The sequence below is a fragment of the Centruroides sculpturatus genome, unplaced genomic scaffold (assembly GCF_000671375.1).
Source record: "Centruroides sculpturatus isolate CEXI.00-Female unplaced genomic scaffold, Cexi_2.0 scaffold1634, whole genome shotgun sequence".
Taxonomy (NCBI): Eukaryota; Metazoa; Arthropoda; class Arachnida; order Scorpiones; family Buthidae; genus Centruroides; species Centruroides sculpturatus.
This window is the reverse complement of record NW_019385856.1, coordinates 100,898-128,790: the sequence shown is the minus strand read 5'-3', so window position 1 is coordinate 128,790 and position 27,893 is coordinate 100,898. Positions and strand designations below refer to the sequence as shown.

The 27,893-nt window shown below is 26.0% G+C and overlaps 1 protein-coding gene across 1 annotated transcript; it reads left to right on the top strand.

Moving 5' to 3' along the window:
• Positions 1 to 27,581, top strand: LOC111642543 (erbin-like). Its single transcript, XM_023388891.1, has 15 exons — positions 1 to 139; positions 3,517 to 3,693; positions 6,088 to 6,205; positions 8,414 to 8,492; positions 8,679 to 8,768; positions 9,207 to 9,327; positions 13,101 to 13,175; positions 13,252 to 13,396; positions 15,030 to 15,102; positions 17,031 to 17,160; positions 20,869 to 21,054; positions 24,541 to 24,637; positions 24,707 to 24,807; positions 26,654 to 26,785; positions 26,865 to 27,581. The coding sequence occupies exons 2-15, from the start codon at positions 3,520 to 3,522 to the stop codon at positions 27,048 to 27,050; spliced, it is 1,707 nt and encodes a 568-aa protein (XP_023244659.1). The 5' UTR covers positions 1 to 139; positions 3,517 to 3,519; the 3' UTR covers positions 27,051 to 27,581.
• The last annotated feature ends 312 nt before the right edge of the window (positions 27,582 to 27,893 follow it).

The following is a 27,893-nucleotide window of genomic DNA, read 5'->3' as shown; positions in this document are numbered from 1 at the left end:
GTGGCGCTATTTATAAATTTCTTTGCAGAATTACTTTTTAGTTCAGAAAATAACAATTGTTTTTTCTTATAAAAACAAGAATTATCGATGAACATCAAAAGTTCTTTTGTAAAATTCGCGTTTTCGTCGTCATTGGGTGGTATGAACATTTTTATTTCTCAATTAAAATATGAATAATCATACACCAGTTATATTACAAATATATTCATTAATTAAACTAATTTCGTGTGTAAACAAACAGATTTTATGATTTGATCACCATTTATGGATTTATTTAATGCAACAGATAAATATTCAACAGTTTCATCATATATTATTCTTATTTTAATATATTTTCTTTTATTTTTTTAACTTTGCTTACATCAAATCAAAGTGCATTTTCTTATGATTTTAAGAAAGTGCACATTAATTTACATGGAAGAAAATGCACATTTTTCGTGTAAATAATTGTAAATTTATTAAAAATTCATGAAAATTGTGTATTTTCTTTGAAAGTACATTTAAAATATACACAAAAGACACAATTTTCATGTATTTTTGATATAAAATTCATGAAAATCGTGTATTTTCTTTGAAAGTACATTTAAAATATACATAAAAGACACAATTTTCATGTATTTTTGATATAAAATACATGAAAATGTGTATTTTCTTTGAAAGTACATTAAATGATATATGCAAAATACACAATTTTCATGATTTTAAATAAAATACATGGGAAAAAGTTGCATTGATTATCAATAAACAAAGATAAAAACTTTTTTTTATGTTATGCTTATTAAAATGACATGTTATGCTTATTACAATGACATGTTAAAAGTTGTAGCAAATTATTTTATAATCAGAAATTTAAGCCAAGTGGAAAATTTTTTAAATTGTTGTTTGTAATCTTTAGTAATTAGTGAATCATATGATATCAATCAAGTTTAAGAAGTACAAAGTTATAAATTATGTTAAATTTTATAATGATGATAATGTTAATATGACAAAATAATTACACTTACCAATACATTCTGAGTAAAAAGATATTTAAATGAATAATAAAGTTGGTAATATTATCCAACATATTATTATGCTTGTTATTGTTAAATATTTATAATCTTGATTTACTGTTAGGCAAGAATAAATAATAATTTTTATTCTAGCTCAAAAATAATTTAACTTGTAGATAGATGTTTGATGTTACAAAATTGTATTATGGTTTTTGTTTTGAATAAAACAAAAACCATAATATAATTTTGGTTTTTGTTTGTATTAAATTTATTCTTTTTTAAGTAACAGTCTTTATACACCTATCTATATATGTTTTTTTAGAATCTAATTCTATAATCTCATTGCAATTTTGTAGTATATCAGCTATTAATTAAGAATTAATATTTGATTGCTATTTTTAGTTCGGAGCATTATTTATATCAGTCAGTTCCAAGGATGGAATTGAAACTATTCCAAAAATGTTAATCAGTCTATAATTAAAACTTTTTCTGGCTCCTTAAGCATTTTTAGTATGTTTTGATATTTTTTTTGTGAAGTAAATAGATTTTTTTTATATTCTTAGTTATGTACTGAATTTTTTAAGCAACTACAAATATCAACACTGATATAGTTTAGATTACATGGCCTTAAAGTAAGATTAATTAGTTGCTTAAATAATAAAATGTAGAATTTTTATAATAAAACATTTGGATTCTTGTTAATAGTTACAATTATTTTACATATTGTTTTATTAATTTTTGTAAAAATAAATAATTTAGATGTAGAAAAGTAAAAATATAGTAAATTAAAATGTATCATATAAATAATAAGTACTAATTTTTCTTGCAATCTAGATATTTAAGAAAATTTTCAAATATTTACTTCTGATTTTCAAAAATAGTTATTTGGCACATAGTCAAACATATCATATTTTAATGTCGTAAATAGATGTTTCAATTTTTTTTTTAAATATTCAAAAATTTTTCAAATGTTACATATAAGTCAATTTTAAACTTTTATAATGAAATTACCAAGGATACAAAATATTATTTTAGATAATCTTAATGACAAAGTTCAAGACTAAGATAATCATACAAAATTTTCTAACAAAAAAAGGTAAAAGGTTATTTTATATTTTTGTGTAAAATATATTTAAAAATATAAATACCAATGCATGATGCATTAATTAAGACAAACCATTCTATGTGACAAGTGTTTTATATAAAATCAATTTGAACAATAATGTTAACATATTTTGCTTTTCTTTTGGTAGTTCTAATAAATTACAAAAATTTAAAACAAAAAATTTTACTAAAGATGATTATCACTTATTATTAAGGAAAATTAATCATCATTTTATCACATTTTATTTTTAAACTTACAATCTATTAATATTATTCTTGAAAAGTTAATGTTTATAAAAGATACAAGAATTTTTGTTTAAAATTTTACTTTCTTTTGCATGAGTTTGAGTATTTTATTAATAAATTATTTTATTTTTGCATTGTTAATGGTAAGCAGTTACTCAGTAAATCTGCTGAACAAATAATCTGTTAATCATTTGCATAGGTGTTTCATTTAATTTTAAATGGAAAATCTTAAAAATAGACATAAAGTAAAAAATGAATTTATATTCTGTAATTCAGATTAAGTATTTGGCTGTTATTTTAATATATATTGAAATAATATTAAATATCTTGCACTATTACTACTAGGATTAATTAATAACAATAATAATAATGCAAGATATTTATTACTACTATAATTACTACTACTACTACTACTACTACTACTACTACTACTACTACTACTACTACTATTAAGAAAATTTATTTTTAGTTATTAGAACACTTAATTCTTATTAAAACAATAATCTTTATTCAAAATAATTAAGAATTAACAATTTTTTTTAAAGTCATAAAATAATTAAAAACAAAAATGATCATTTTATTAAAATCTATTATTCCATTTTTCTTAAAATGAATTTTATGATACTTAATATTTTAAATTCTAAAATAAAAAAATATTTAAAAAAGCAGAAAAAATCAAAATAAACTTGTTTAAAATTGTATGCTCAAGAATTTTAAATTAAATTTTAAAATTTTAAGAAAATATTAATCTTTAATATGCATTAAATATTTTAATAAACAGTGTATAAAAAATGATAAAACTTCACTATAATAGTTTATCATTATTAAAATGAAAATAAATACATATTTGTAATTTTTTGTGCTGTTGTGAAAATTTAGAAATTAACTAAAATTCTTTGAGATCATAAGAATAAAATATGAGTGCATTTCAAGAATTACAGCAGTGTTTTTGTTTTAATAAATTGATAAGTTTTTAATACTTTTAATGAAATAATTTTTTTTAATGCTAAAATAGTGTTGTGAGTGATTTTAGTAACTACACTGTACTGTACAGTACATATATGTATAGTATAGCTACTATGACAAAAATATAAAAAAAAGTTTAAATATATTAAATATATTTAAAAATATTTTTTATGCCCCTTTTCAAATTTAACTTTTTGAATATTTTTAGGTAATGATGTCACCAATTTTACAACACTGCCCATGTTTATATGCAGAAAATGATGATATTAGACACTTGGATTATAGTCATTCCAATTTGGAAGATGTACCTAATGAAGTTTTTAGTTTTGAAAGAACATTGGAAGAATTGCATTTAGATGCCAATCAGATTTGTGATCTTCCACGGGTATTTTCAATTTATTTCCTTTATATATTAGAGAGGTTGCAGCTGATGTTTTCATTGTGAAAACATGTACATTGGATGTTCAGTGACGCCTTTCTGTAAGCCTAGAAGTTTGACAATGGCATTTGGAACGTTGAGCATGATTCCGTTGATGTTCCAAACACCATTGTCAAACTTCTAGGCTTACAGGAAGGCAACGCTGAATGTCCAACATATGTGTTTTTGCGATGAAAACGTCAGCCGTGACTTCCCTATTGCTTTTGTTTATTACCTCATTAATTATAAAGCTAAATATTTAATATATTTTCAGAAATAGCAGTATATAAAATGTTGCAGGTTAATTTAACTATGCATTTTTCTTGCAGTATTAAGTTTACAAAATTTTTTGAGGAAATTAATATACATTAAAGGATTTTAGATATAAAATGCAATGATAAAAATAAGTTAAACGTCATAATTGTTAATATGGTTTCTGATTTTTAAATTTGCCTAATTACATTGCATTTTCTACAATTAAAGTTATTTTTTATTTTTTTTTGCACAAAAACAAATAAGTTTGTTTTTACATATACATATATATATATATATACAGTAGAACCTCGATTATCCGGACTAATTGGGGATGAAGGTAGTCCGGATAAGGAAAAATCTGGATAATCAAAACAAATACTTTAATTTGTCTTTTAATGATAATACAACATGTTTTCTTTTCGATGACATATTGGTAATATTAAAAGTAAATACTGTATTTAAATCGTGATCAAATTTTCAAGAAACAAATGTTCGTATTGAATTTGGACTACTACTGACCAATGCTAACAGACTACCTATTGTTTAAAAGGCCCTCTGGTAGCACAAGAAGACAGATTTTATGAAATAAAAAGCAGTTGAAACTGCATTTTTATGAATAAAAATTTGACAAACTATTTATCGTTTTATGACGAGCAAAATTTTTTCATCGCGTTCACGGTTTTTAAGTAATGCATAAACCTTTGAGGCGCGAGGCCCTTCGGACCGCAAGGCATAGGCGGTGGCCCACGTCGTCCATGCCTTACGCCGCCCTTGGTCATAGAAATGATGTAATTTGAAAATAAATTATTTATAAATACGTATGTCAAGTTATATTTTTATTACTATGTAAAATATATTTAAGAGTTTACGACCACTGTGCTGGGTGAGACATTGTTGAAACAAAAAAGTTATGCATTCCATCACGTACATAAACAGTGTCATAATTTGCCAAGTGCAAATCAGCAAATTCGTAAAATTTTTGTTTATTTTGAACAATCCGGATAATCGAAAATCCGGATAATGGAGGTTCCACTGTATATACAAATTATTTTTGATCATCATTTAATAGTCATTTTTAGGTCATGGAATAGAATAGAATTTCAAAAAATTAAAACATATAACCTATGTTTTGATTTTTTGAAATTCTGTTTTATGTAAATGTATAGATTTTTAGTTTCTTCTGTTTCCATATTTTCCATGCATGTGATGAAGTATGTAATAGGAAAGTTTCTAAAATTAATAAGTTTTTGCTATTAATTACTATCTTTATTTCCTTGTTCTGATGGAAAGAATAGTACCAAAAATGGTTACTAGTCCTACAATAGTCAATGAGTAGTGAGAGATGGGACTTAACATATATGAGTTAGATGGTTAATGAAAAATTCCTGCAGTTGTTTGTCTGGAGTTGGTTCCAGCCTGCTGCTCTGGATCTGAAGCCTGATGCCTTTATCAGCACAGCCATCTAATCAGCACTGTTTTGATGTTAATTGCTATTAGATCATGATTTCATGTAAATATTGTTAACATATTGGCTGTTAGCATTAACACAAATGTTTCATTTGGTAATGTTTATAAATTTCTTTGAAATAATATCAAAGAAAACTGTAACAACTATAAAATTAAAGCCTTCAGGAGCCATTTCTAAGAAATAATTGATATTCTGAGTGATTAATATGAAACAACAATATTGTATTTTTGGATCTGTAATTCTGTTATCAAAGAATTTCAATGATTCTTTTTCTGTATTTGTACTTCATAGAAAATAATAATTTTTAAATTGTAGAAGAAGCAATTTGATTTGACAAATTTAGAAATTATGACAAGATAACTACAATATTTAGCTTACTTTTATTATTTTTTATATCTATGATTTAAATAATAACTTATTTCTCCAGAAAATTTCAGTTACTTAATTGAAAAACATGAAATTATGCAAGAAAACATCAGGGTAAATCATCTTGCAACATCCTGTTTATGTTAAAATTATAATAACATAACATTTTATTTAAAACTACTGATATAAAAATCTAATATTTAAGCTAAGATTTTAAGAATTCATTATTTGTAATTATTGATGACATAAATTTTAATATATTAAATTTTTAGCCATTATTTCATTGCCATGGACTTCGAATATTATCCTTAAGTGACAATGATATAAAATCATTACCACCGGCTATTGCTTCTCTCATAAACTTAGAAGAACTTAACATCAGTAAAAATGGTAAATGTATTAAAATATTTTTCAAGAATTATTCATACACAATTTTAAAGAAAAGAGCAGTTGCAGTAGCCAAGTTGTTATGACTGCCATTTTTGGCTGTGCATCAAAACTTTTAATAAAAATACATCTTTATTCTTTTAGAAGAGAAGGTATATTTAATGTCATTTGAACATCTATTTGGTATTTTCTATAGAATAAACAGTTAAAAAGTATTACCTATTACTTTATTATCCAAACTGTTGAGTGCCAAAGGTTATGCATAACCTTTGTAATCTTGGCTTCTGAATTGACCTTTTGCTTTTGTTTTAAAGATGTACTATTAACATAAGTTACATAATTTTTGTAATAAAGTAGTAACTTATAAAATAGATCTGTTTGATAAATGATACATGAATTGTTTAAGATTATGAAATTGTAATTCAAATAATACTTTAAAAAAAAATTCAAATTACTAGTTCATTACTAATTTTTAATGTTTTGAACACCATATAGTGTAAATACATGAACACTAGGCAATCTTCATTTTAAATTTATTCAATTTTTAGTTGATATATGTACCTGTGAAGATTGCCTAGTGTTTGTATATTTACACTAGATGGTGTTCAAAACGACAAAAATAATTATCAACATGGTTTCAAGAATGTAAAACTAATTTTTAAATTTATTTGGTACTATCATTAATTTACTATTATGAAAACTTAAACAAACTTAAAATTAATAAATTATTAAAATTACCAAATTAAATAATTTTAATTTATTAATATTCTGATATAATTAATTGTAAAGTCTGATTATTAGATTAAAGTTTTAAGTTAGTAACTTGAGTGTGTGATGTCTTTGCAGGCACTCTATAAATTGTTATAATTTTTAATTAAAAATTAAATAATACATTAGAGTCCCGATAACCCAGCAGTCTAGATAACTCGGCGCAAGCTGTTATTTTCCCTTCTTTCTGCAAACGATGATGGTCAAGGTCTTATCCAGAACTTAAAGAAAATTAACCTATCGGATGTTGTTGGCTGGGTGACAGATGTCTGGAATGAGTTAGAGTCATTAACACTAGTTCGTTTCTGGTGAAAACGCCTTGATTATGAGGGAAATGAGTTCATTGAACATGATGATGCAGAAAATGTAAACTTACTTGACCTCCTGAAAAGAGTTCCTGGATGTGCAGAAGCCGATAAAAATGACATTGAACAGTGGTTCCAGAATGATACCTAGCAAGACATTATGTCCGATGCAGAAATTATTGCTGCTGTCACAGATAATGAAAATATGTCGGAAAATGATGAAGACGTTGACGTTGAGGACTCCACCATACAAGCTTCTAAAATATCACATAGTGAGGGACTAAAGACTGTCAAAACTGCATTTCAGTATTTTGAACAACAAGGTGTGTCGGTAATGGACTTACTGTTCCTTTGTCATCTTCGTGATGAAGCAGCAAAATGCAGAGTGCATTGTGGAAGACAACAGGACATTACGCATTTCTTTAAAAAAAAGTAGCCAGTTTTTGCAAAGTCGACTAGTTAATTTTCATTACAGACAGCTTTATGCTTCATAAAGTATTTTTCTGAGGTCTGTCTTCTGGTAAATTACTGTACACTGTGTATTCATTAATTTTCATTTTCATGTAGTAAAGGCTTTGTGCCTTCATAAAGTATATAATTTTCCTTTGTTTAAGGGTATTTGGGCAGTTTATTCTCTAATGTATTCTCAAGCAAGTACAGTACAGTATTTTCTGAGGAAGCACTCGTACTTATTCTTTTTCAACCACATTCCTGATAACCTGGCATTTTCACAAACTCTGCCACCACCCTTCGGTCCACATTAGGCTGAGTTTTCAGGACTCTACTGTACATATAAATATATTATTTAATAAACACTTAAAACAAGAAATAATGATGCAATAATCATAATAAGAAACAGACTGAAATATTGAAGTCAATATATTTTATTATCAGAGAGACTTTTGAATTAGACCAGTTCAAATAAGCTTGTTCCAAATTTAACTGATAATGAACTGGGATAATTTGATAGTATTTTGGTAATAAAAATGATTTACTTCTATATTCTACTTCTTTTTGATTGTATTATTTGATTAAGTTTATATGATGTAAATTCTTTTTTTGTTATTTAAAAAATGCTTATCAAATTTTTAAAATATATTCATAATCATTTAACTTTTAAAATTTTATTTCTGTAAAGGAATACTTGAAATTCCTGACAATATTAAAGGTTGCAAGTGCCTTACAATTATTGAAGCAAGTGTTAATCCTTTAGGCAAGTATGTATATTATCTGTAATTATTTTATCTGTGAATATATTATAATTTAATCATATACATATTTAATATGATAATCTTTAATTTATTGATATTTAAAAAATTTAGTAACAATTTTAGTAGTACAAATTGAAGATTAAAATTTAAGTTACATTTATTATTTAAAAAGAGTACTTTATATTTATTCAGACTTCCAGAAGGTTTTACACAGTTGATTAATTTAGAAGAATTATATTTAAATGATACGTTGTTGGAATATTTACCTGCTAATTTTGGAAGGTAAATCAAATATTTATGTATAAATATTATGTCAAGATAATTTTTAAAAAATGTAAAATATTTAAGAATAATTATTTTAAGCATTTTACTCATAAATCTATTATTATTCTAAGTTAGCATTACTTATTTTTGAAAAAAATTTGAAATTTATAGATTTTTGTTTTACATTTGTGCATAGGCTGCATATGATGAATTTTACAAATATAACCTTGCATAGGCCACAGCTTATAATCAAGATTTTGGGGTTTATTTCTCAAAAAAAGTTCTTTTATTATTTTATCTTGAAGAAAATGAATTATATATAAATATTTTAAAGAATATATGATATAAGATTTTTAATTTAAGTATTATTAGTTGATTTTTGAATAAAAATGTTTCTTGAACAAATAAAAATTGTTATTTTTTTTATCTTTAATGATATAATTATTTTATTTTTAGACTTTCACACTTACGTATATTGGAGTTGAGAGAAAATCACTTGAAAGTACTTCCAAAGTCTATTGCTAGATTGACAGAACTCATTCGTTTAGATATTGGTCAAAATGATTTCACAGAATTGGTAAGAAAACATTTTATATACTTTGGTAAGAATTTAGTAAGAAAACATTTTAAAAGCTTTCATGAACAACAAATTCAAAATAAATCTTAAAATCTTAATTGAAATCTTAATTGTAGATTGAAGTATTTTATGGTTTACTTTAAAATGCATGAATTTTTTTATATCTCGTGATTACACAAATAATTTAAATACAGTTTTTTGAATTTCAGATGTCTCAAGCTTTTGAAAAAACTTTGTTCTTTTTCATACAAAGTTATTAATGTCTTTTATAATCTTTAATATGATTTTTAAATAGGCTGAATTACATCACTTGTATGATTCTGTTAGATTAAATTATCAAATCTATATTCAAGTTAATGCTTAGTTTTATCAGTAGTTACACTGAATTGTTAGTTTTTTCTTATTAATTAATATTCATGAAATCTATACTAATATTATAAAGAGGTAATGTTTGTAAGTTTGTTTGCAGTAGGTAATCTCTGAAACTACTCATCCGATTTCAAAAATTTTTTCAAATATTTAGAATGGAACTTCAGGGTGGACATAGGCTGTATATTATTCTGTTAAACATTCAGATAAATTAAAATATATAACCTAGGTTAAGGCTTTTACGTCCAATAGATGGCACTACGGGCCCTAAGTACGATGCCCTAAGTTTGCTTTTCTGTGAGGCATTATGCTTTTCTGTGAAAATGAACTAAAGCGAAACATCTTCTATCTATCTATATAAATAAAAATGTAATGTTCGTTTGTTCCTACTGATTCCTTTGAAATTTTGACACAACGCTGCATTTGAATACGTACGTGTTTTTATATAATATACGTGTCAAAATTCAACCCCACTGAAGGGAGATGGTTAGGATTAAGGTTTATGGTAAAGAACTCTGCTTCTATTTATACTATTTTAGATGTGGGTTTTTGCATTTTTGATTGCGTTTTAATAGGGTACGTCAAGAGAATGTACACTAAGAAGAAATTTTTCGAAAAATTTCCCCCCATGGGGAAAGTGTTATACATTTATAATAGATACATTTTGAGCCACAACAACGCGTGGCGGGGTCTGCTAGTATTTCATATTTTTATGATAGTTAATAAACTATGTTAAGAATGAAAATATTTCTCATTAATTAACTTTGTTAAATACTTATTATAACTTATGACATTGTCTCTTTATTATTCTAATAGAACATTTTATGAAATGGACTTTAGATAGAAACTTTAAGGAATTGCCAAATAAAAATGACAATTTTATTTTAAATATGTTTTTAAATTTTTATCTTACATTCATAATAATTACTGAGTTATATTTATTTTAACATTTGTGTACAGTAATTATTTTGAATGTAAAATACAATTTAACTGTAAATGCTATACAGAATATTTAATATGTTCATTGTTCAAACATTAATACAAACTCTTCATTGATTTCATAATAAGAAAATAGTTGGATCAGATGCTATTCTCATATGTAATAGTATATAATACTGCAAAAAATTGCTTTACAGGGTAATTTTTAAATAATGAATAATTAAAATTAACCATTTTATTTTTGATGTAATTTTATAATACTTATTTAAATGCCTACAAAATTGAGCTCATTACACTTTAGGAAATGAAATTGGGAAAGAAATACAATAAAACCTCTCTTTGTGACCATTGTTATTTTGCACCATTTCATTTGTGATCAGCAGAAAAATTCCTCAAAATTTTTCCATTGATTTAAATGGGACATAAACCTGTATTTTGTGAGCAGCTCATACAGCCACATCTTCAGTATGTGATGGTATGTTTTTGTTCCCTTTCATACAAATTAGCCTCTGATATGTGATCATTTGCAAGAGTCTAGGCATGCAGTTATTTCAATGCAATTTCTGTTATATGGAGGTAATTTTCTTTGTTCTATTTCCAGGCATTAGTGAATTAAGATCTTCTTGGTCCCTTTGCATAATTTTATGACATCATAAACTAATAGTGTCTAATTGTAGCTATAGAATTATCTATAAGTTATATACAATTGCAACAGGAAAATTATTTTCATTTTTTTTCAGTTTTGAGGCTCCTATGCATATTCTTATGTACCTAGCTGGCAATCCAGCACTGTTTCTGGGAATGCTATTATGATTATCATTAACCAATGAAATGTAATTTCTGTACAGTAATAAATGGATTAGGGTGGCTAGCAACTTAGATTCTTTAACAGAATTGTAAACAACTGTAAATTCCAGCACAAATTTTTTAATAACTAACATTTAACCTTATTCAAAATTCTTAATCAGGCTACATTACTCTGAATATCAAAGACACTCACAGAATGATATTCAAAATTGATTAATTTGATTTACTAAATAAAGCTATTAATAATGCTCAAAACGTTTTTGACTAAACTGTAATATTATCATTAAAAAACTGCTATTGAAAGCTGATCTTTAATAAACTGCTTAAAATATTTTAAATTTTGAATAAACATCCTTTTTGTCTTTGTAAGTTTCAAATTATTTAATAACTAGCAGACCCCGCCATGCATTGTTGTGGCTCAAAATGTATCTATTATAAATGTATAACACTTCCCCCGTGGGGGGAAATTTTTTGAAAAATTTCTTCTTAGTGTACATTCTCTTGATGTACCCTATTAAAACGCAATCAAAAACGCAAAAACCTGCATCTAAAATAATATAATAGAAGCCAAGTTCTTTATGGTAAGCCTTAATTCTGTCCCTCTTTCCCACAAGGGAATATCGAAAAGTCCCTTCTTAGTGTACATTCTGTTGACGTACCCTATTAAAACGCAATCAAAAACGCAAAAAACCGCATCTAAAATAGTATAAATAGAAGCAGAGTTCTTTATGGTAAGCCTTAATCCTAACCATCTCCCTTCAGTGGGAGGAATTTCGACACATATATTATATAAAAACATGTGCATATTCGAATGCAGCGTTGTGTCAAAATTTCAAAGGAATCAGTAGGAACAAACGAACATTACATTTTTATTTATACAGATAGATAGAAGATGATCTGCTTTAGTTCATTTTCACAGAAAAGCATAATGCCTCACAGAAAAGCAAACTTAGGGCGTCGTACTCATAGCGTCATCTGTTGGACGTAAAAGCCTTAACCTAGATTATATATTTTAATTTATATGAATGTTTAATGGAATAATATACAGCCTATGTCCACCCTGAGGTTTCATTCTAAATATTGGTGAAAGAATTTTTGAAATCGGATGAGTAGTTTCGGAGATTACCTGCTGCAAACAAACTTACATACATACTTACAAACATTACCTCTTTATAATATTAGTATAGATGTAAATTGAAATAAAGGTTATAAGTGACATCCTCTGTTTTGTGACCACTTCTGACTTTCCCCAAGAGTGATCACAAATGGCAGGTTTTATTGTAATTGGGAAAATTTATAAAGAAATTATTTTAAATAGATATGCAATTTTGAGATATATGTAACTCAAAATTGCATATCTAATTAACTTCTTCCAAAAATATTATCAAATTAAATCAGATGAAAACAAACAAAATTTCTCAAAGAGTGATTGAAGAATTTCACTTATTGTTTTATTAAAATTTAACTACACATTGTTATACAATTTTATAATTTGACTTGAGTTATTTCAAACATATATTTTGGTTTTTATTTCATATTTATTTTTGAGGATATTTAGTTTATTTTCAATAACTACTTTTTGAAATTGTATATTAATTTTATATGAAAACAAATGACATAGATAAAATTATATATATTAATTATAAATTGTTTTACAGCCAGAAGTAATTGGAAATCTGAAGAAACTGGTTGAATTATGGTGTGATTGTAATAATATTATTGCTCTTCCTTCAGTATGTTTTAAATGTTTTTAATTGTTTAAAATATAATTTTGTATATATTTTTAAATTACATATTATGTTTGAACAGTTTTTAGGTAATTTGAAGAAATTAAGCCATTTAGATGCAAGTAAAAATAAGATATATGAAATTTCACCTGAAATAGATGGCTGCACATCACTTGTTGATTTGAGTTTATCAACAAACAGATTAAAAGAGCTTCCAGATAGAATAGGTAAGAAAAAACATTTGATAGTCTTGAATAGCTGTAAAATAGATAAAAAATAATAAAATTATTTTTGTAATTAATCTCTATTACTCAATAATTTAAAATGTTTTTAAAATGTCAAAAAAACAAAGAAAATAAAAATTTCTTGATTTATTGTAGAATACTAACTCTGCAATGAATTGAGAAATATTATGAAAGAAGCTTTTGAAGAAAATGAGAAAAAATTTATTTTAAATATACAGTGAAAACTGCTTAGGCGACCACCTGCATTCGACGGGCACCTGCCAAAACGGGCAAAAATTTCTGGCACGGAATAGTTTATCCATAGAGTCTTCGTATAAGTTACCTGTATTAAACGACCACCTGTGTAACGCGACCGCGGGCACCGATTTTTGGTCCGAAACAACATACAACACCTGTAATAAGCGACCACTTTCGCGAATGTATCTGGTCTAAACTATTGTAAGAACCCATCTCAACAACGTTTCCACCTCCTAATATAATGAATTAGTCTAAACTCTCGTTCGAACCCATCCCGGGCACTTCTCCCACCCTTGAAATTAGGTGCAGGTGTTAATAAATTAGTCTAGCAACAAAGGAAATTCATTTCAGTTTGTTGGAAAATGTCCGAAATGCAAAGTGCTGTCGTTAGAAGATCGTATTAAAGTTATCACAACAGCAATTAGCGGCGAAGTTTAACTGTGGGAAAACAAAATTTATTTTACCCTAGACCTACAGTATTTTCCTTGGGGGTGTAAAATATTGTACACGATACAATTAATCGGCTGATCTCATCGTTTGATAAAATCTATTTTTATTTATTTATTTTGAAGCTCATATACAGTACACGTGCGATAAATAGTTTCTGTATCAACCTACCTTATTTCCACGATATTTTTAGAAAAATAATATCCAAGTAATTTTCGCAGGCAAAATATTCAAAAAACAATAAACGCATTAATGCAAAAATCAGTTTTACTTCCTTTTTCGATTCCGCGATTGTAATGAAATCGTATAATGAGAAAAAATAATAAAATCGTTTTATTATTAATTAATAATTTTTCTTATTGTACTTAATTAATTAAGAAAATATTAAATATTAAAAAATACAGTATTTTTAAAGTTAAAATAAGATTAAACTAACGAAAACCAAAAGCAAAGTGATGGAGAGATAGGACGCGCTTGTATATTGATGACGTAATACACGTAACTGAGGAGCGAACGAAAAGAACTGAGTCGAATTAATTAAGTCGGAAAAAAAAAGAAAGTGTGCATTATAATCGAGAAAATGCGAGTATTGTATTAATCTTTAAAATATTGGTATTAAATCTGTCATAATATCATGACGATTCCTGTAAATCGGGTTATCCGATAAGAATAAAATACAATACCAATATAGCCCTATCGTTGAAAAAATTCGCTTATTTTTGCTCGCCTCGAGTTTTGCTTAGTAGAAATGGCTAAAAAGTGTGCAAAATACGTACAGAAATACGGTATTACGGCACCACCTGTATTTGACGACCACCTGCCTAAAAGACCACTTTTTGAAAGAACCGTGGGTGGTTGCCATAGACAGGTTTTACTGTATTTGATTTTAAAAAATTTCATTTTTAAATAAAAACTTGAATTCTTTACACAGGAAATCTAAAAAAGTTGACAGTTTTAAAAATTGATGAGAATCGACTTGTTTCTTTACCACAAAGTATTGGAAGGTAAATATTTATCTGAATTACTCTTTTAATATTTTTATATAACTAAGTTTTATTAATTATGCAAAAATTTAATACTAGCAATAAATTAATTTGTCTGAATGCAATATTTGGTAGTTGTATTATACAAATAAATGTAAATAAAATTTTAAAAAGTTTAATCATAATTTAAAATATTCAATTCTTCTGCAAATAAAAAGTAATAATAAACTGTTATTTTCTTTTCCTTTTTTGTTTTTTTTTTTAATGCAAACTCTTATAACAAGCATTGGAGATCCAAGTGCATTTGCTCATAAGAAATACTATTTGTTTTTTTAATTATTTATCCTATCACTCACTAATAATGTATACATATTGAGCATATATGTTACTGTGAATGATTGATATCTGGCAAATGTCAGCATTCACACAGTTGTTTTGTGTATGTACAAAATATTTGCTAAATATCATTATTTCTCACTTACACCGGCAAATGTCGACAGTCAGCATGCACTGATGGTGAATGTTGAATAAAAATATTTTTATTACGTTAAGAGAAAAATGCAACATTTTAATATGTGAAAATAGGAGAAAGCTTAAGTAACAGCACATGTAAACAAACTGTTGAACCTAAAATGAACAGTACATTCTTAACCATTAAAGAAAATAATACAATAATAAACTTACACATAAATTGTGTGATTAACATTATACAATCTTATTTTTGAATTGCACAAGAGTCCCTTGCTTTTACAACTGCATTTATTCGTGGAACACTTTTTTTTGAAATGACAGCGTGTATACCTTGCCCTCCACTTTTTGAATTAGCTGCAGCTGCTTCTCAGTGATATTTCATGAGAAGAAATCTCATCTATAGAAAGTAACTTTTCTTTACAAATTACAAACGGATTATGTTATTACGTGGTCACGAACGTGATCTGTTAATGGTGTCTTTTATTCGGATATCGCTGATGCCTTACCGACAATCCCTCTCGTCCTCTGCTGCTCAATCTGACAAACTGATCCCCACTTCACGGGATCAAAAGACCTTGTCCTACCTTCGGCTACCCACAAAGGATTTGGCAACAGACTGTCGTCTCTCTGTCAACATCGGCTTCTCAGGTGTCATTTCAACCTCCACCGAAGCTTATCTGTGCTTGTTGACATACACCGGCAATTGTTCAAATGTATAATAATATAACCAAATATTCGGACTTTCACTGACGTATTTTGTATGTGTCGACATTCTCTAATTTTGGTCTTTCACAGTAACATATATAAATATTTATTTAGTCAGTAACTATCAGTGTGACTTAATTTTCATTTTCATTAAGATTTATATTTTGCTTGCTTGGACTTTTTCAAATTTAAACAATATTTTTATATTGAATTCTTTTATGTTCCTTAAAAAATACATAATCTGATGATAATTTATAAAGAAAATGAAAAACAGTAGTTTTAATTAAATATTTCTCAGATCATTAAATATTTTTTGTTATTTGATACTGTATTCAAAAGATTAATTTTATAAGGTACTTATTATTTGATTTTGTTAATTTTATCTTATTATAATTTTCTGATATTCTTTCATTAAGTATAAATAATAGTCTAACCAGAAATAAATCTTAAAATGGTAAAAATGATGATATAAACTTTGGAAAGGCTGTATAATTACATTTTTTTGTACATTTATAATTTTATACTTAAAAATATTTATTGCTTCGTTATACATATATCTTTTAAATATGTATTGTAAATGTTCATATATTATTTTTTAATGTCATATTTTTTATTAAAAATTTAATACATTTAAGTTTTTGCAACTGTTAATAATATAATGCTTTATAATTTGATAAATTCTATTATTATTTACTTGACTATATTAAGTAATAAATTTTACATGCTATTCGGAAGCTTATTTGTAAAAATTATTATTTTTAATTAAAAATTAGATTATATAAATTAGAAGAACTCATTATTAATTCGAATGATTTGGAATATCTTCCTGAAAGTATTGGTTTATTACGAAGTCTTCATTCATTGTTTGCTGATGATAATGTTCTAGTTGAATTACCTGCTGAGGTATCTATTTTATATTATTTTTATTATGAATCAATGTTTTAAACTATAATTTATACAACAGAAATTATTTTAATTTATTACTATTATCAGTTATTCATTGTATTATGCATAATTAAATCTATTAATAATAAAAAAAAATAATTCACATAGCTATTTGTAATCAGAGTATAAGATAAAGAAATATTCTGATTCCATACATATAATAAATATTATATGATTATTTATCTTTATTGTATTCTATATTTAAATATATCTTTGTATATGAAAATTTAAAAAAAATTTCATATATAAAGATATGATGATATGTTTTAAAATATTTAGTATAAATATTTAATTAAAGTTTAGAATCTTATAATTTGTACCTAATAATAATTCTCATTACTGCAATTAATCTAACATAATTAAGGAATCAATTTTTAGGCTGCAATTTGAAAAAAATTGTAGACCTATAAATTCCCATTGGCATTTTTCTGTCCTTTGTTAGTCTCAAGAACAGAATTAGATAGATGAAAATCGAGACCAGATATGGAATGTTTAGGGGCAGGAGGCCACAATTAACTATATATGAACTTATGGTTTGCATCAAAAGTCATACCATTTCAATTCAAGAGTCTTTCTGTAAAAGGAGTTAGATGACCAGCATGACTCTGTTGCTAACAGGAAAAGTATGATGTACAGGGGCAAGACACTACTAATTTGAGATCAAGAGCATATATTTTAAATTAAATAAATTAAAAATTGCAGCATGACATTGTGACAATGTCATAATAAAATAATTGCTTTGTTTCTTTGGTTTTTGTTAGTACAGAGCTGACTAACAAAAATAACACATTAAATTATGAATAATTGGTTGCTAATATGTTGTTATATGCGTGGGTTGAAAAGTCTTTGCATTGAATTAATATTTTGCAAAATAAATAAATAAACAATGTTTTTACTTTAACACTATATAGACTACAGTTTTGTCTCTAATTCTTAATTTAATCACCAAACAATTTATACAATTATCCTAATATATCATCATTTTATATTTGCATATGTTTTAAAACTCATTTGACTGGTTATAGAATCACAGATAAATGGAAATCTTCAACTCAGTATCTTTGTTAAAGTATTTTGTTTAAGGAATTTCTTCATTGGTCCAAACAGAAGTTGATCAGAAGAGATTTGGACTAAAGAAGACATGAGAGAATTTACCAATCCTGCTCATCAGTAGCCAAGTAGATAAAATCATTGAACACTGGTCATGGATTTATGCCTCACCAACAGGCTAGCCACATGGAGTTTTCCAGATTTTCTTCACTTGTCTAACATTTAAATATGGGCCATTTTCCTATTTAAAGTCTTCCCATGAGGTATCTTCTATGGCAAATTGTTGATTTCTTATGTTGCTGTACCTCATTAATCCACTTCATTCCAGTTTAATTTACCAGTCTGTGTTTACAGCTTTTAGGTGTCTCTACTGCCATACGTGGTCAGGCATTACCATACAAAACAATTACATCTCCCTAAATGCATTTCACTCACTCTATTGATTTTACTACACCCAAGCAATGAAGTTTCATAGTAAGAGCATGTAAAAATTTGTATAGATGACAGATGAATGTACGAAGGGTATTTTTTAAAATAAGGTCCGTTTTTTTGATAAGAAGAAAAATACTGTAAATATCATTAAAATATATTTTTTCCCATATTCTACATACTTTTATCTACTTTTCTACATAATTTTCATTTTTTTTTTCAAACATTTGTCACACCGCTCAAAAATTATTTTAATTCTGACTTTAAATAAATCTGCTGCCTGCTGCTGGAAGTCATTAGGCCATGCTGCATGCCTTGTATGGCATGGCAGAGTTTTCTCAAGGTCACAATAAGCATCAGAATTGATTGTTGTGCCTCTTGGCATAAAATCCACTAACAAAGTCCCTTTCCTGTCCCAAAAGACAGTTACCATGATCTTTTGTGCTGAAATCGAATAACAGATCGTATCTTACAGTCAGTGGGCGACTTAATTTTCTTAAACATTATAAACTTTTACAGCTCAGCACACAGACAAACGATACGGATGTAAATGGCATCTAAACATGCACAAAGCATGCTGAAAGCAGATGCTCATGCACACTGCAATTGCATATCATTCTCACTCTCATTCACAAACGGACCTTATTTAAAAAATAGCCCTCGTATTTTGAAGACTGATATAAATTGAATTATTTCTATTAAAAACTTTTTTATAAATTCAGTCCCTAAACTTAGTAGATGCACCTTGTATAGTCAATGTTGACTATTACCGTCATCTATACAAATTTTTGCATGCTCTATAATTTATGCATGCCCTCATGAAAGGATCTTTTTGGAATGCTGTTTTGTTTCTTCCATACAGCCCATTTGATTTCCAAAATTGATTTGAAATTGTTTTTTTTTTGAAGCAAATTTTAATTTGGAGAACAAGAAGTAATCAGTTGGGGGCTGTATATGATGATATACACTGTGTATGTATACTTTGAATGTACATGATGTATTAAAGTTAATGCTTTTATGCACTATGTATGTATATGATATGTTATCATCATTAGTACATTTTTTAACTACTAAATAGCTTATCAGTAATCTCTCTTAAGTTAGTGATAATCTGTTAAAAAATTCTTTACAATAATTTTTGTAGTTTTTCTAATAATAATTATATTTGCAATTGCAAACATAGTGTTAATATTAATGATCACAAATATAATTATTATTAAAAATAAAAGTTTAAAGATAGATTTTAAGATCTACTTTAATAAATTGTTTTGTTGTTCAAAATATTTTAAAGAAATTCAAATAATTTCAAATGTAGTTTTTTTTTACTAAGTTATGTATTTTTAAATAAAATATATATTTACATTATTTGTATATAAATATTAGTATGAAAGTTAAATACAATATTAAATTTTGTAATATACAGAAGTAAAAATTGTATTTTAATTTAGTGGTATGACAACTTGTAATGAAAATCATCAATGTTTTTCATTTGAAATAAGAATAGTTATGTATATAGAATTAATTTTCATTGAATAAATAAAACTAATACTTGTCAAATACCAGCTTTTACTATTACTTTATAATGGTTTTTAATACAGGTATGCACTACTTAATGACAAACTGCATACATGACAGAGGTCCCATAAGCTGAAAAACTTGTAATCATCTGTATTGTTTCTATGTTTAGATACATAAATATTTATCATTGTGTTACTTATAGTTTGAGTAGAAAACTGTACCATATAGGTTTTGTCTATGATGTTTGCTTAATGAAGTATTTCTCAAACTGTATCCCTCTCATTAAGTGGTGCATACCTGTATTATTATTAATGATTCTTGGAAATCAAGAATTTAATTTTCTACATATTTATAATTGAAGTATAATAATTTATTGTATATTAAATTACTGCATGATTTTCAAATTTAAGTGAATAAGATTTAAAAGACCTAAGTAATCAAACAGTTCAACATATAGTTTGAAAATTTACAATATATTCTAAAATATAAATAAATAAAATAGAGTTATAATATTGTTTAATGTAGTATTTGTAAAGAAAAGATGATTTTTGTCAAAAGGTAATGCTTTATTATCTATACTTTTTTTATATTTTATATAACAGGTATTGAATGTTATTTGTAGATTTATCTGTTAATTATATATGCATAAAGAATTTTTTTTATTTGTAGATAGGAAGTTGTGTAAAATTATCAATTTTGTCTTTGAGAGATAACAAATTAATTGAAATACCAGCTGAGGTTGGACATATTTTAAATTTAAAAGTTATTAATTTAAGTGGAAATCAACTTGAATATCTTCCATTCAGTATTGCAAAACTTATTAATCTTCAAGCATTATGGCTATCAGATAATCAAGTGAGTATTTTTTTTCAGTTATATTTCATTATTATTTCACCAAACAGTTTATCTTTCAACACACAAATTGAAAAGTAGAGTTAAAATTATAGATAAATAATCTCATATTTTAAATTTTATTAAAATTTGATACTATAAAACAAGAAGATTATTCTTACTACTGTCAGATGATCATATCACAACAATATTTTTGTCAATATACTGTATATGTATTGGCTGAAGATGGAGTATGAAAGGATGTTGAAACATTTTAGATAAGAAATAAAATTCATTACTTTAATGAATTTCTTTGATTATTTATCTATGATAAAAATGGTTCTACTTAGGCTAGTATTAACAACATGCATATGAACAATATTTTATTTTCATCTTGACATATAAAGCAATGTTTATGTGAAAATTGTTAATATTATGTATAAATTATATTTTTCCTTTATTGTTCTGTCTACTAATTTTATCATCTAGAGCAGTGTTTCCCAAACTTTTCAGACTATTACTACCTTTTAATGCATTTATTTCTTATATATGTTTTGTTTTAAAAGAATTTCTGCCTCTTGTCTTCCAACTAGCTTACCACCCCTTGCCTTCCAGCATCCCCTTGAATCTTCTACCATCCTCAAAGAAGTAGCACCATTTTGGGAATTGCTAATCTAGCGTTTTTTTAATGATCTGAAATACATTTGCATATTTATGAGAGGCATCCAGAAAGTAAAGAATATTTGGCTATAAAAAAAGAAAAAACAATAATGATAGAAAAAAGTTTTAGTACAAGGCCAATTACTTTTCTACATAGTCATCATTTCAATTAAAGCACTTGTAGTGCAACACTACTTTTGGATTCCTTTGCCATAGACTTCCACCACCAGTTAGTGATAACTTTCGCCTTGTCATCCATCCCAAAACATTCCAAATTCATCTGTAAATGAATGTGAAAATCTAGAATGGATTCTCAAATACTAGTAGCCCAGGATGCCCCCTAGTGGGCGTTCATTACAAATTCCCATGAGGCATGGTTCCTTTGACTTTTTTGTTTCTACTAAGATGCTCTACAGCTCTGTTGAAGTCCCAATTGCATCATACGGATCTAGATTTCTACTTACTAAACATTCTATAAAACTTTAAAATAGTTTAATTTGTTTATTTACCTTCGCTTGTAAACTTTGATTTTAAATGTATCCGCCATTTTTTTCAACAAATTTCTCGTGAGTCAATGCATGAAGTTCACTGAGTCACGAGATGTTGTAAACATGCGGCGCAAGGTTAATCAAGGCATATAATAAGGCAAGGCAAGGCAAGGCATATAATAATTATTTATACCATTCCGTGGTATAAATAATAAACTCATATCAACAATAAATTACAAATAAAAATAATTTATTGTTAATTTAAAATCATCACTAGGGCGCCTCTAGTGCCTGTTTTTGGCATACTGTTACGTGGATGGACGGACACATGTTCGATGGGTTATATAGATAGATGACCTCTAAAAAATTTTGTGCAGCCACCAGATCAATTCTGTATAAATTTTCAATCCAGGAATGCTGATTTTCTAACTTTTCACTCACTAATTATCATAAAAATATATACTATTTTGGACAATTTCTAACTGAAGTCTATATTTTGGATAAGATTTTAAATGCAAAGGAAAGTGGACACTATTGCAAGAAATGCTTATGTTTTTACTCAAATGTGTCCATGAGTCATTTTCTGCTGACACAAATGTGTCCATGGAAAAATATTTTCTGAGAAACCCTGATCTAGAACAATGATAGATTATATAAAAATATCATAAAATTAATTGTACATATATTTATGATGGCCATATAAATTATGAATCAAGCTATGTTGAAAAGATTAGATTTTTAAAATAATATGTGGATTTATTATCATTATAATAATTTATTTCCAAGGGAATTTCCCCTATTTTGGGGGGTATACATATAGTAATATAATTTTACATTTTATTTTACATAATTATATAATAAGAAACATAATAAAAAAATAAATCAGTAAGTCAACCTGACTTAACAACATAACATTAGTTGATGTTTTAAACAACTCAAAAAATACAAATTGTCTTAGTAATTCATTTTCTAGGATTTAAAGTTGTGATGATAAGCCAATGGTTAAATATTACAGAGAATTTTCTCAGTAAATTTTACAAAAAAATTAAAAATTTTGTAAGCATCTTTTTTATTAATATTATTTAATTTATTTCTGAAGTCAATAGGTGAATTTAAACAGCATATATTTTTGATATTGCATTTTTCACGTATATTATTCAAGGGTTGACAGTTTTGTAGGAGGTGAAGCACCGAAAAATCCTCTTGTTGACATAGCAGGCAGTGTGTATTTGAAAGATTTATATAAGTATTATTAATAAAAAGCGAGTATTTATTTAGGCGTAGTTGAATTATTAATCGTTTTACATTCAGGTCTATTGGTAACCATATATAAGGTTGGAACGAAGGGATATTTAAGATGTTGGTGTACCAGGGATGATAATTACTTTGGTTTAAGGAAAGTTGATCTTTATTGATTGATTGAGCGATAGCAGAATTCATCAAAAGAGAGTAACCATATTTCCAGTCATGAATTGAGTCTGTAAACAATAGTTCCGATATGTGGATTTATTATTTAACTAAAAGACCTAAAAGTAAAATAAAATTGAAATTTAAAATTTAAAGCTTTCATAATTATGAAATTTCTTAAAAATCTCTTGAAAAGATCATATATTTTTCCTTACAAGAAAACTTAATTTTAAACTTAAAGAAAAACTAATGCTCTTATCTAGTACTAAAAAAAAGAATAGTAACAGGAAAATGTCAGTAGCTACTAAGATTAATTTTTTTATGAATTGAGATTTGGATATTTGTGAATTAGAAAGTAAAAAAAAAATAGTCTAAAAATAAAAAAGTTCATTTACCATGAATATATTTTGATAATTGTCTCTTAGTGACTGGTAAAATTACAGACAACTCAAATTCTTGATCAAAGATCTTAATTATTCATCAAGCCACAAAATTGTTATTAAATGACTGACAATTCAACTTGATTTGTTGTTATTTTTATTGTCTTTGTTACTTTTTTGTTGCCTTTTACAATGTTATATTGATCATATTAGATAATTAGTTTTTTTAGTATTTCCTGTAATTCAATAAGAAATAATAATAGTGGAAATCAACTTAACATTTATTTAAGAATATTAAATTGATTAGTAAGAGGAATATTAAATTATAAGATACATTCTTCTTTATAGAAACCTTTTAGTTTTTTTCCAACTGTCTACAGTCTATTTGCTCTAAAATAAATCTTATGAAGTTAATTAAAATTATTTAGAAACTCTATATTTCTGTCTTTTTAAAATTATTGTGAAGTGATGATAATTAAAATTATAAAAATCAAAGTAAATAAATTTTTAAAATTCCAATTCATTAAAATTTCTTTGATTATTTATATTAATTAAATTATATATAATTAATACAGAATAAGCCATTAATACCACTTCAGTCTGATTTTAATCAGTCAACTGGGCAACGTGTGCTGACATGTTTTATGCTTCCTCAAGTTTCTTCAGATGGAGGTATAATTTTGTATTACTTTCTTATGAATTTTTATGAATTCAATAACTTGTTTTAACTGAAAAATATAGAAGATGCTGATAGGAGATGGAATTTTGAATTGTATGAAGAACATTTGAAAGAAGAAAGACAGCAAATAAAATTTGCTTTTGATACTCACCTTGATCAGCCTGTAAGTAAATTAGAAATTATTCATTTCCTTTATTTGTTAACAGAACAAGAATAAGATCTAGTGTTGTTTTATTATTATTACTTTATAAAAGTTTTTATTAAATACAGTGGTGTAACGAACATAACTGGTGCCTGGTGCATGATACATCACTTTGCCCCCTCGCTATGCCACTGATTGAATACAGTAATAATTTCTAAAGTTAATTTAAAACAGCATAATAAATACATATGGTTTTTTTCTTAAATAAATCTAATTAAAAATTAGAGATATTTTTCAAGTAATAATATGTAGTTTATTCTTGTCTCATTACTTTATCAAGTTTGAATGTTCTTTGTCATGAATATCAGCTTAATTAGGGTTGCGTAATTACACAAGGCAGAAAATAACAGGAAAATAAAAGTTACATTAACAAAACCTGGGGCTGCTACAAATTAGAATTTACAGCCACAAGTTGTTCATGACTGATTTAAACAGTAATAGTAAGCTAATACCATTTAGACATATTTAAATTGAATATAAAATGGATTAGAAAAATAATGTGAACTTTATTATGCTAAAATAAATGAATCACAGAATTTATAAAATAAACGTTTGTTAATTTAAATTCCAGGGACTGAAAAATTTAGTTATTTTGATGATTTGAACATTAAATATCTAATGAAGTAATAAAACTTCAAGAAGCATCATAAGTTTTTCTTACTTTTTAGAAGTAGGAAGGAAATATATGTATTTATTAAATTATTAAAAATAAACATAAGTGTCATAAAATTTAAATCTGTTAAAACAGTGAAAATTTGCTGAAATAAATATTAAGGTGCTGAGACAATGATGATTAACATTGCATTAAAAAATATAGCAATTACTTGAATAACTTTCCTGGCTATTATGAAATTTTATTTAAAAAATACATTTTATATTGTTAATTATAATAAACACGCAAAGTACTTAATTTTGAGTGTAGAGATGAGTTTTTAAAAATATTATAAATTCCAATAATGATTAAAATTAACTCTGATCCCACCCAAGATATGACATATGACCTCCATTCCTTCACCCCATCAATCTTTAACCACCAAACTTTAATAGCTCAATATCCTTTATGTACAAGTTATTATGTTAAATTTCATTTATTAATCTTTACTTCATCCTGAGATGTTAAATGAAATAGATGCTAACACACATATCCATGGAAATTTTTTTTATTGTTTTAATTTTTTAATTTTTTTGGGTGTGGTGGTGGTGTCTCAAAACATTGAGATTTGCAAATAATCCAGCGGGTCAAATTTGACACAATTTCAATACTTCCTTGTATTAATAGTTGGGAAAGTAGAGAAAGGAAGACATGCAATAAAATATGGCTAGCAAAATCAAATAGATCATTTTTCAAACCAACTTTCTCACATCTATGACACAACATTTATAATGTGTAATGCAATTTATTTATTTGAATTATCCAGAAGGCTTTTAAAGTTTCAAATTAATATATATAATGTAATTTTAAATTTTAATATAACTGTACAATCTATGAAATTTGAATTAGTTGAACATTCAAATTATTTAACTTCATATTAATAAAAAGCTTACTGTATTTTAAAAGATGTATTTTTATAAAGTTTTTAAAATAAAAAATAATGCTATTAAAATAAAATATATGATATAAATTTTTAATGAAAAATTATTATTTATTAAACCATTTGCTTATTGATAAGTTTGAAATTTCATTTTGCATTATAACCATATTATATAAAATAATATTCTTTATTTATATCTTTTAATATTTAATGTATATTTATATGCATACCACAAATTTTATTTGTTAAAAAAAATCAATTTCACAATGTTTCAGGGGAAATTAGTTCGAGCTCCCACTCCTTATCCAAAGGAATTGAGACCTCATGCAAAAAAATATGCATTGAAAAAACATGAAACAAAAGAATTAATATTTAAAGAACCCAAATCTGAAATGATGGGATTTGAGGTAATTTAATATATAATTTCATGTAAGATTTTAATTTATTATATTAAATTAATATTTCAATTCATCACATGTATTTCAGCATCTGAATAAACATCAGAATATGGAGAATTGTGTAGACTTAAAAGGTATGGTACTAGCTGTAGGAAATATTGAATCTCGCGGTAAAGTTAAAGAAGCAAAGATTTCAAAACCAACATCTCCTAACATGTCACCTCACCTCAGAGAAACATATCAGAATTGTATATCACCTGTTAATAAGAGATAAAATGAATCTCTGTGTTCCTGATTTATAAATAATTGAAAACTATATATATATATATCAGTATTAGAAACAAAATGAAGTTTTAGTTGTTTTACGAGTATCGGTGGTTTTATTAGAGCTTTTTATTATTATTATTTATGCATTTCAGCTTTTTTAATTTAACATTTTTAAAAATTTGGTAGAAATATTTATCATATTTATATCTGGATGGGTGCTAATATTAAAAAAAAATAATTTTTAGCATTTATCTATATATATATTTTTTTTAGTCACAGTTATTTCATATTTTTGTGAAGAGAAAGTAAGTGAACGATTTTCATTCCATGTTATGTAATTTGTGCCTTGTTATATTTTTATGTACAATTTAGTTATTTTGTTGAAAAATTGTTAATAAAAATGAGTTGACGGTAATGATGTTGAAAGAATAGTTAAACATATCAAATTGTTGAAATATTACTAGCAAATTTTGAAATTTTATAAATCAGTTAATTGATGCCAGAAAGATAAAATGGCATAAAGAAAATTTTAAAATTATTATATTAAATTAATATTTCAATTCATCACATGTATTTCAGCATCTGAATAAACATCAGAATATGGAGAATTGTGTAGACTTAAAAGGTATGGTACTAGCTGTAGGAAATATTGAATCTCGCGGTAAAGTTAAAGAAGCAAAGATTTCAAAACCAACATCTCCTAACATGTCACCTCACCTCAGAGAAACATATCAGAATTGTATATCACCTGTTAATAAGAGATAAAATGAATCTCTGTGTTCCTGATTTATAAATAATTGAAAACTATATATATATATATCAGTATTAGAAACAAAATGAAGTTTTAGTT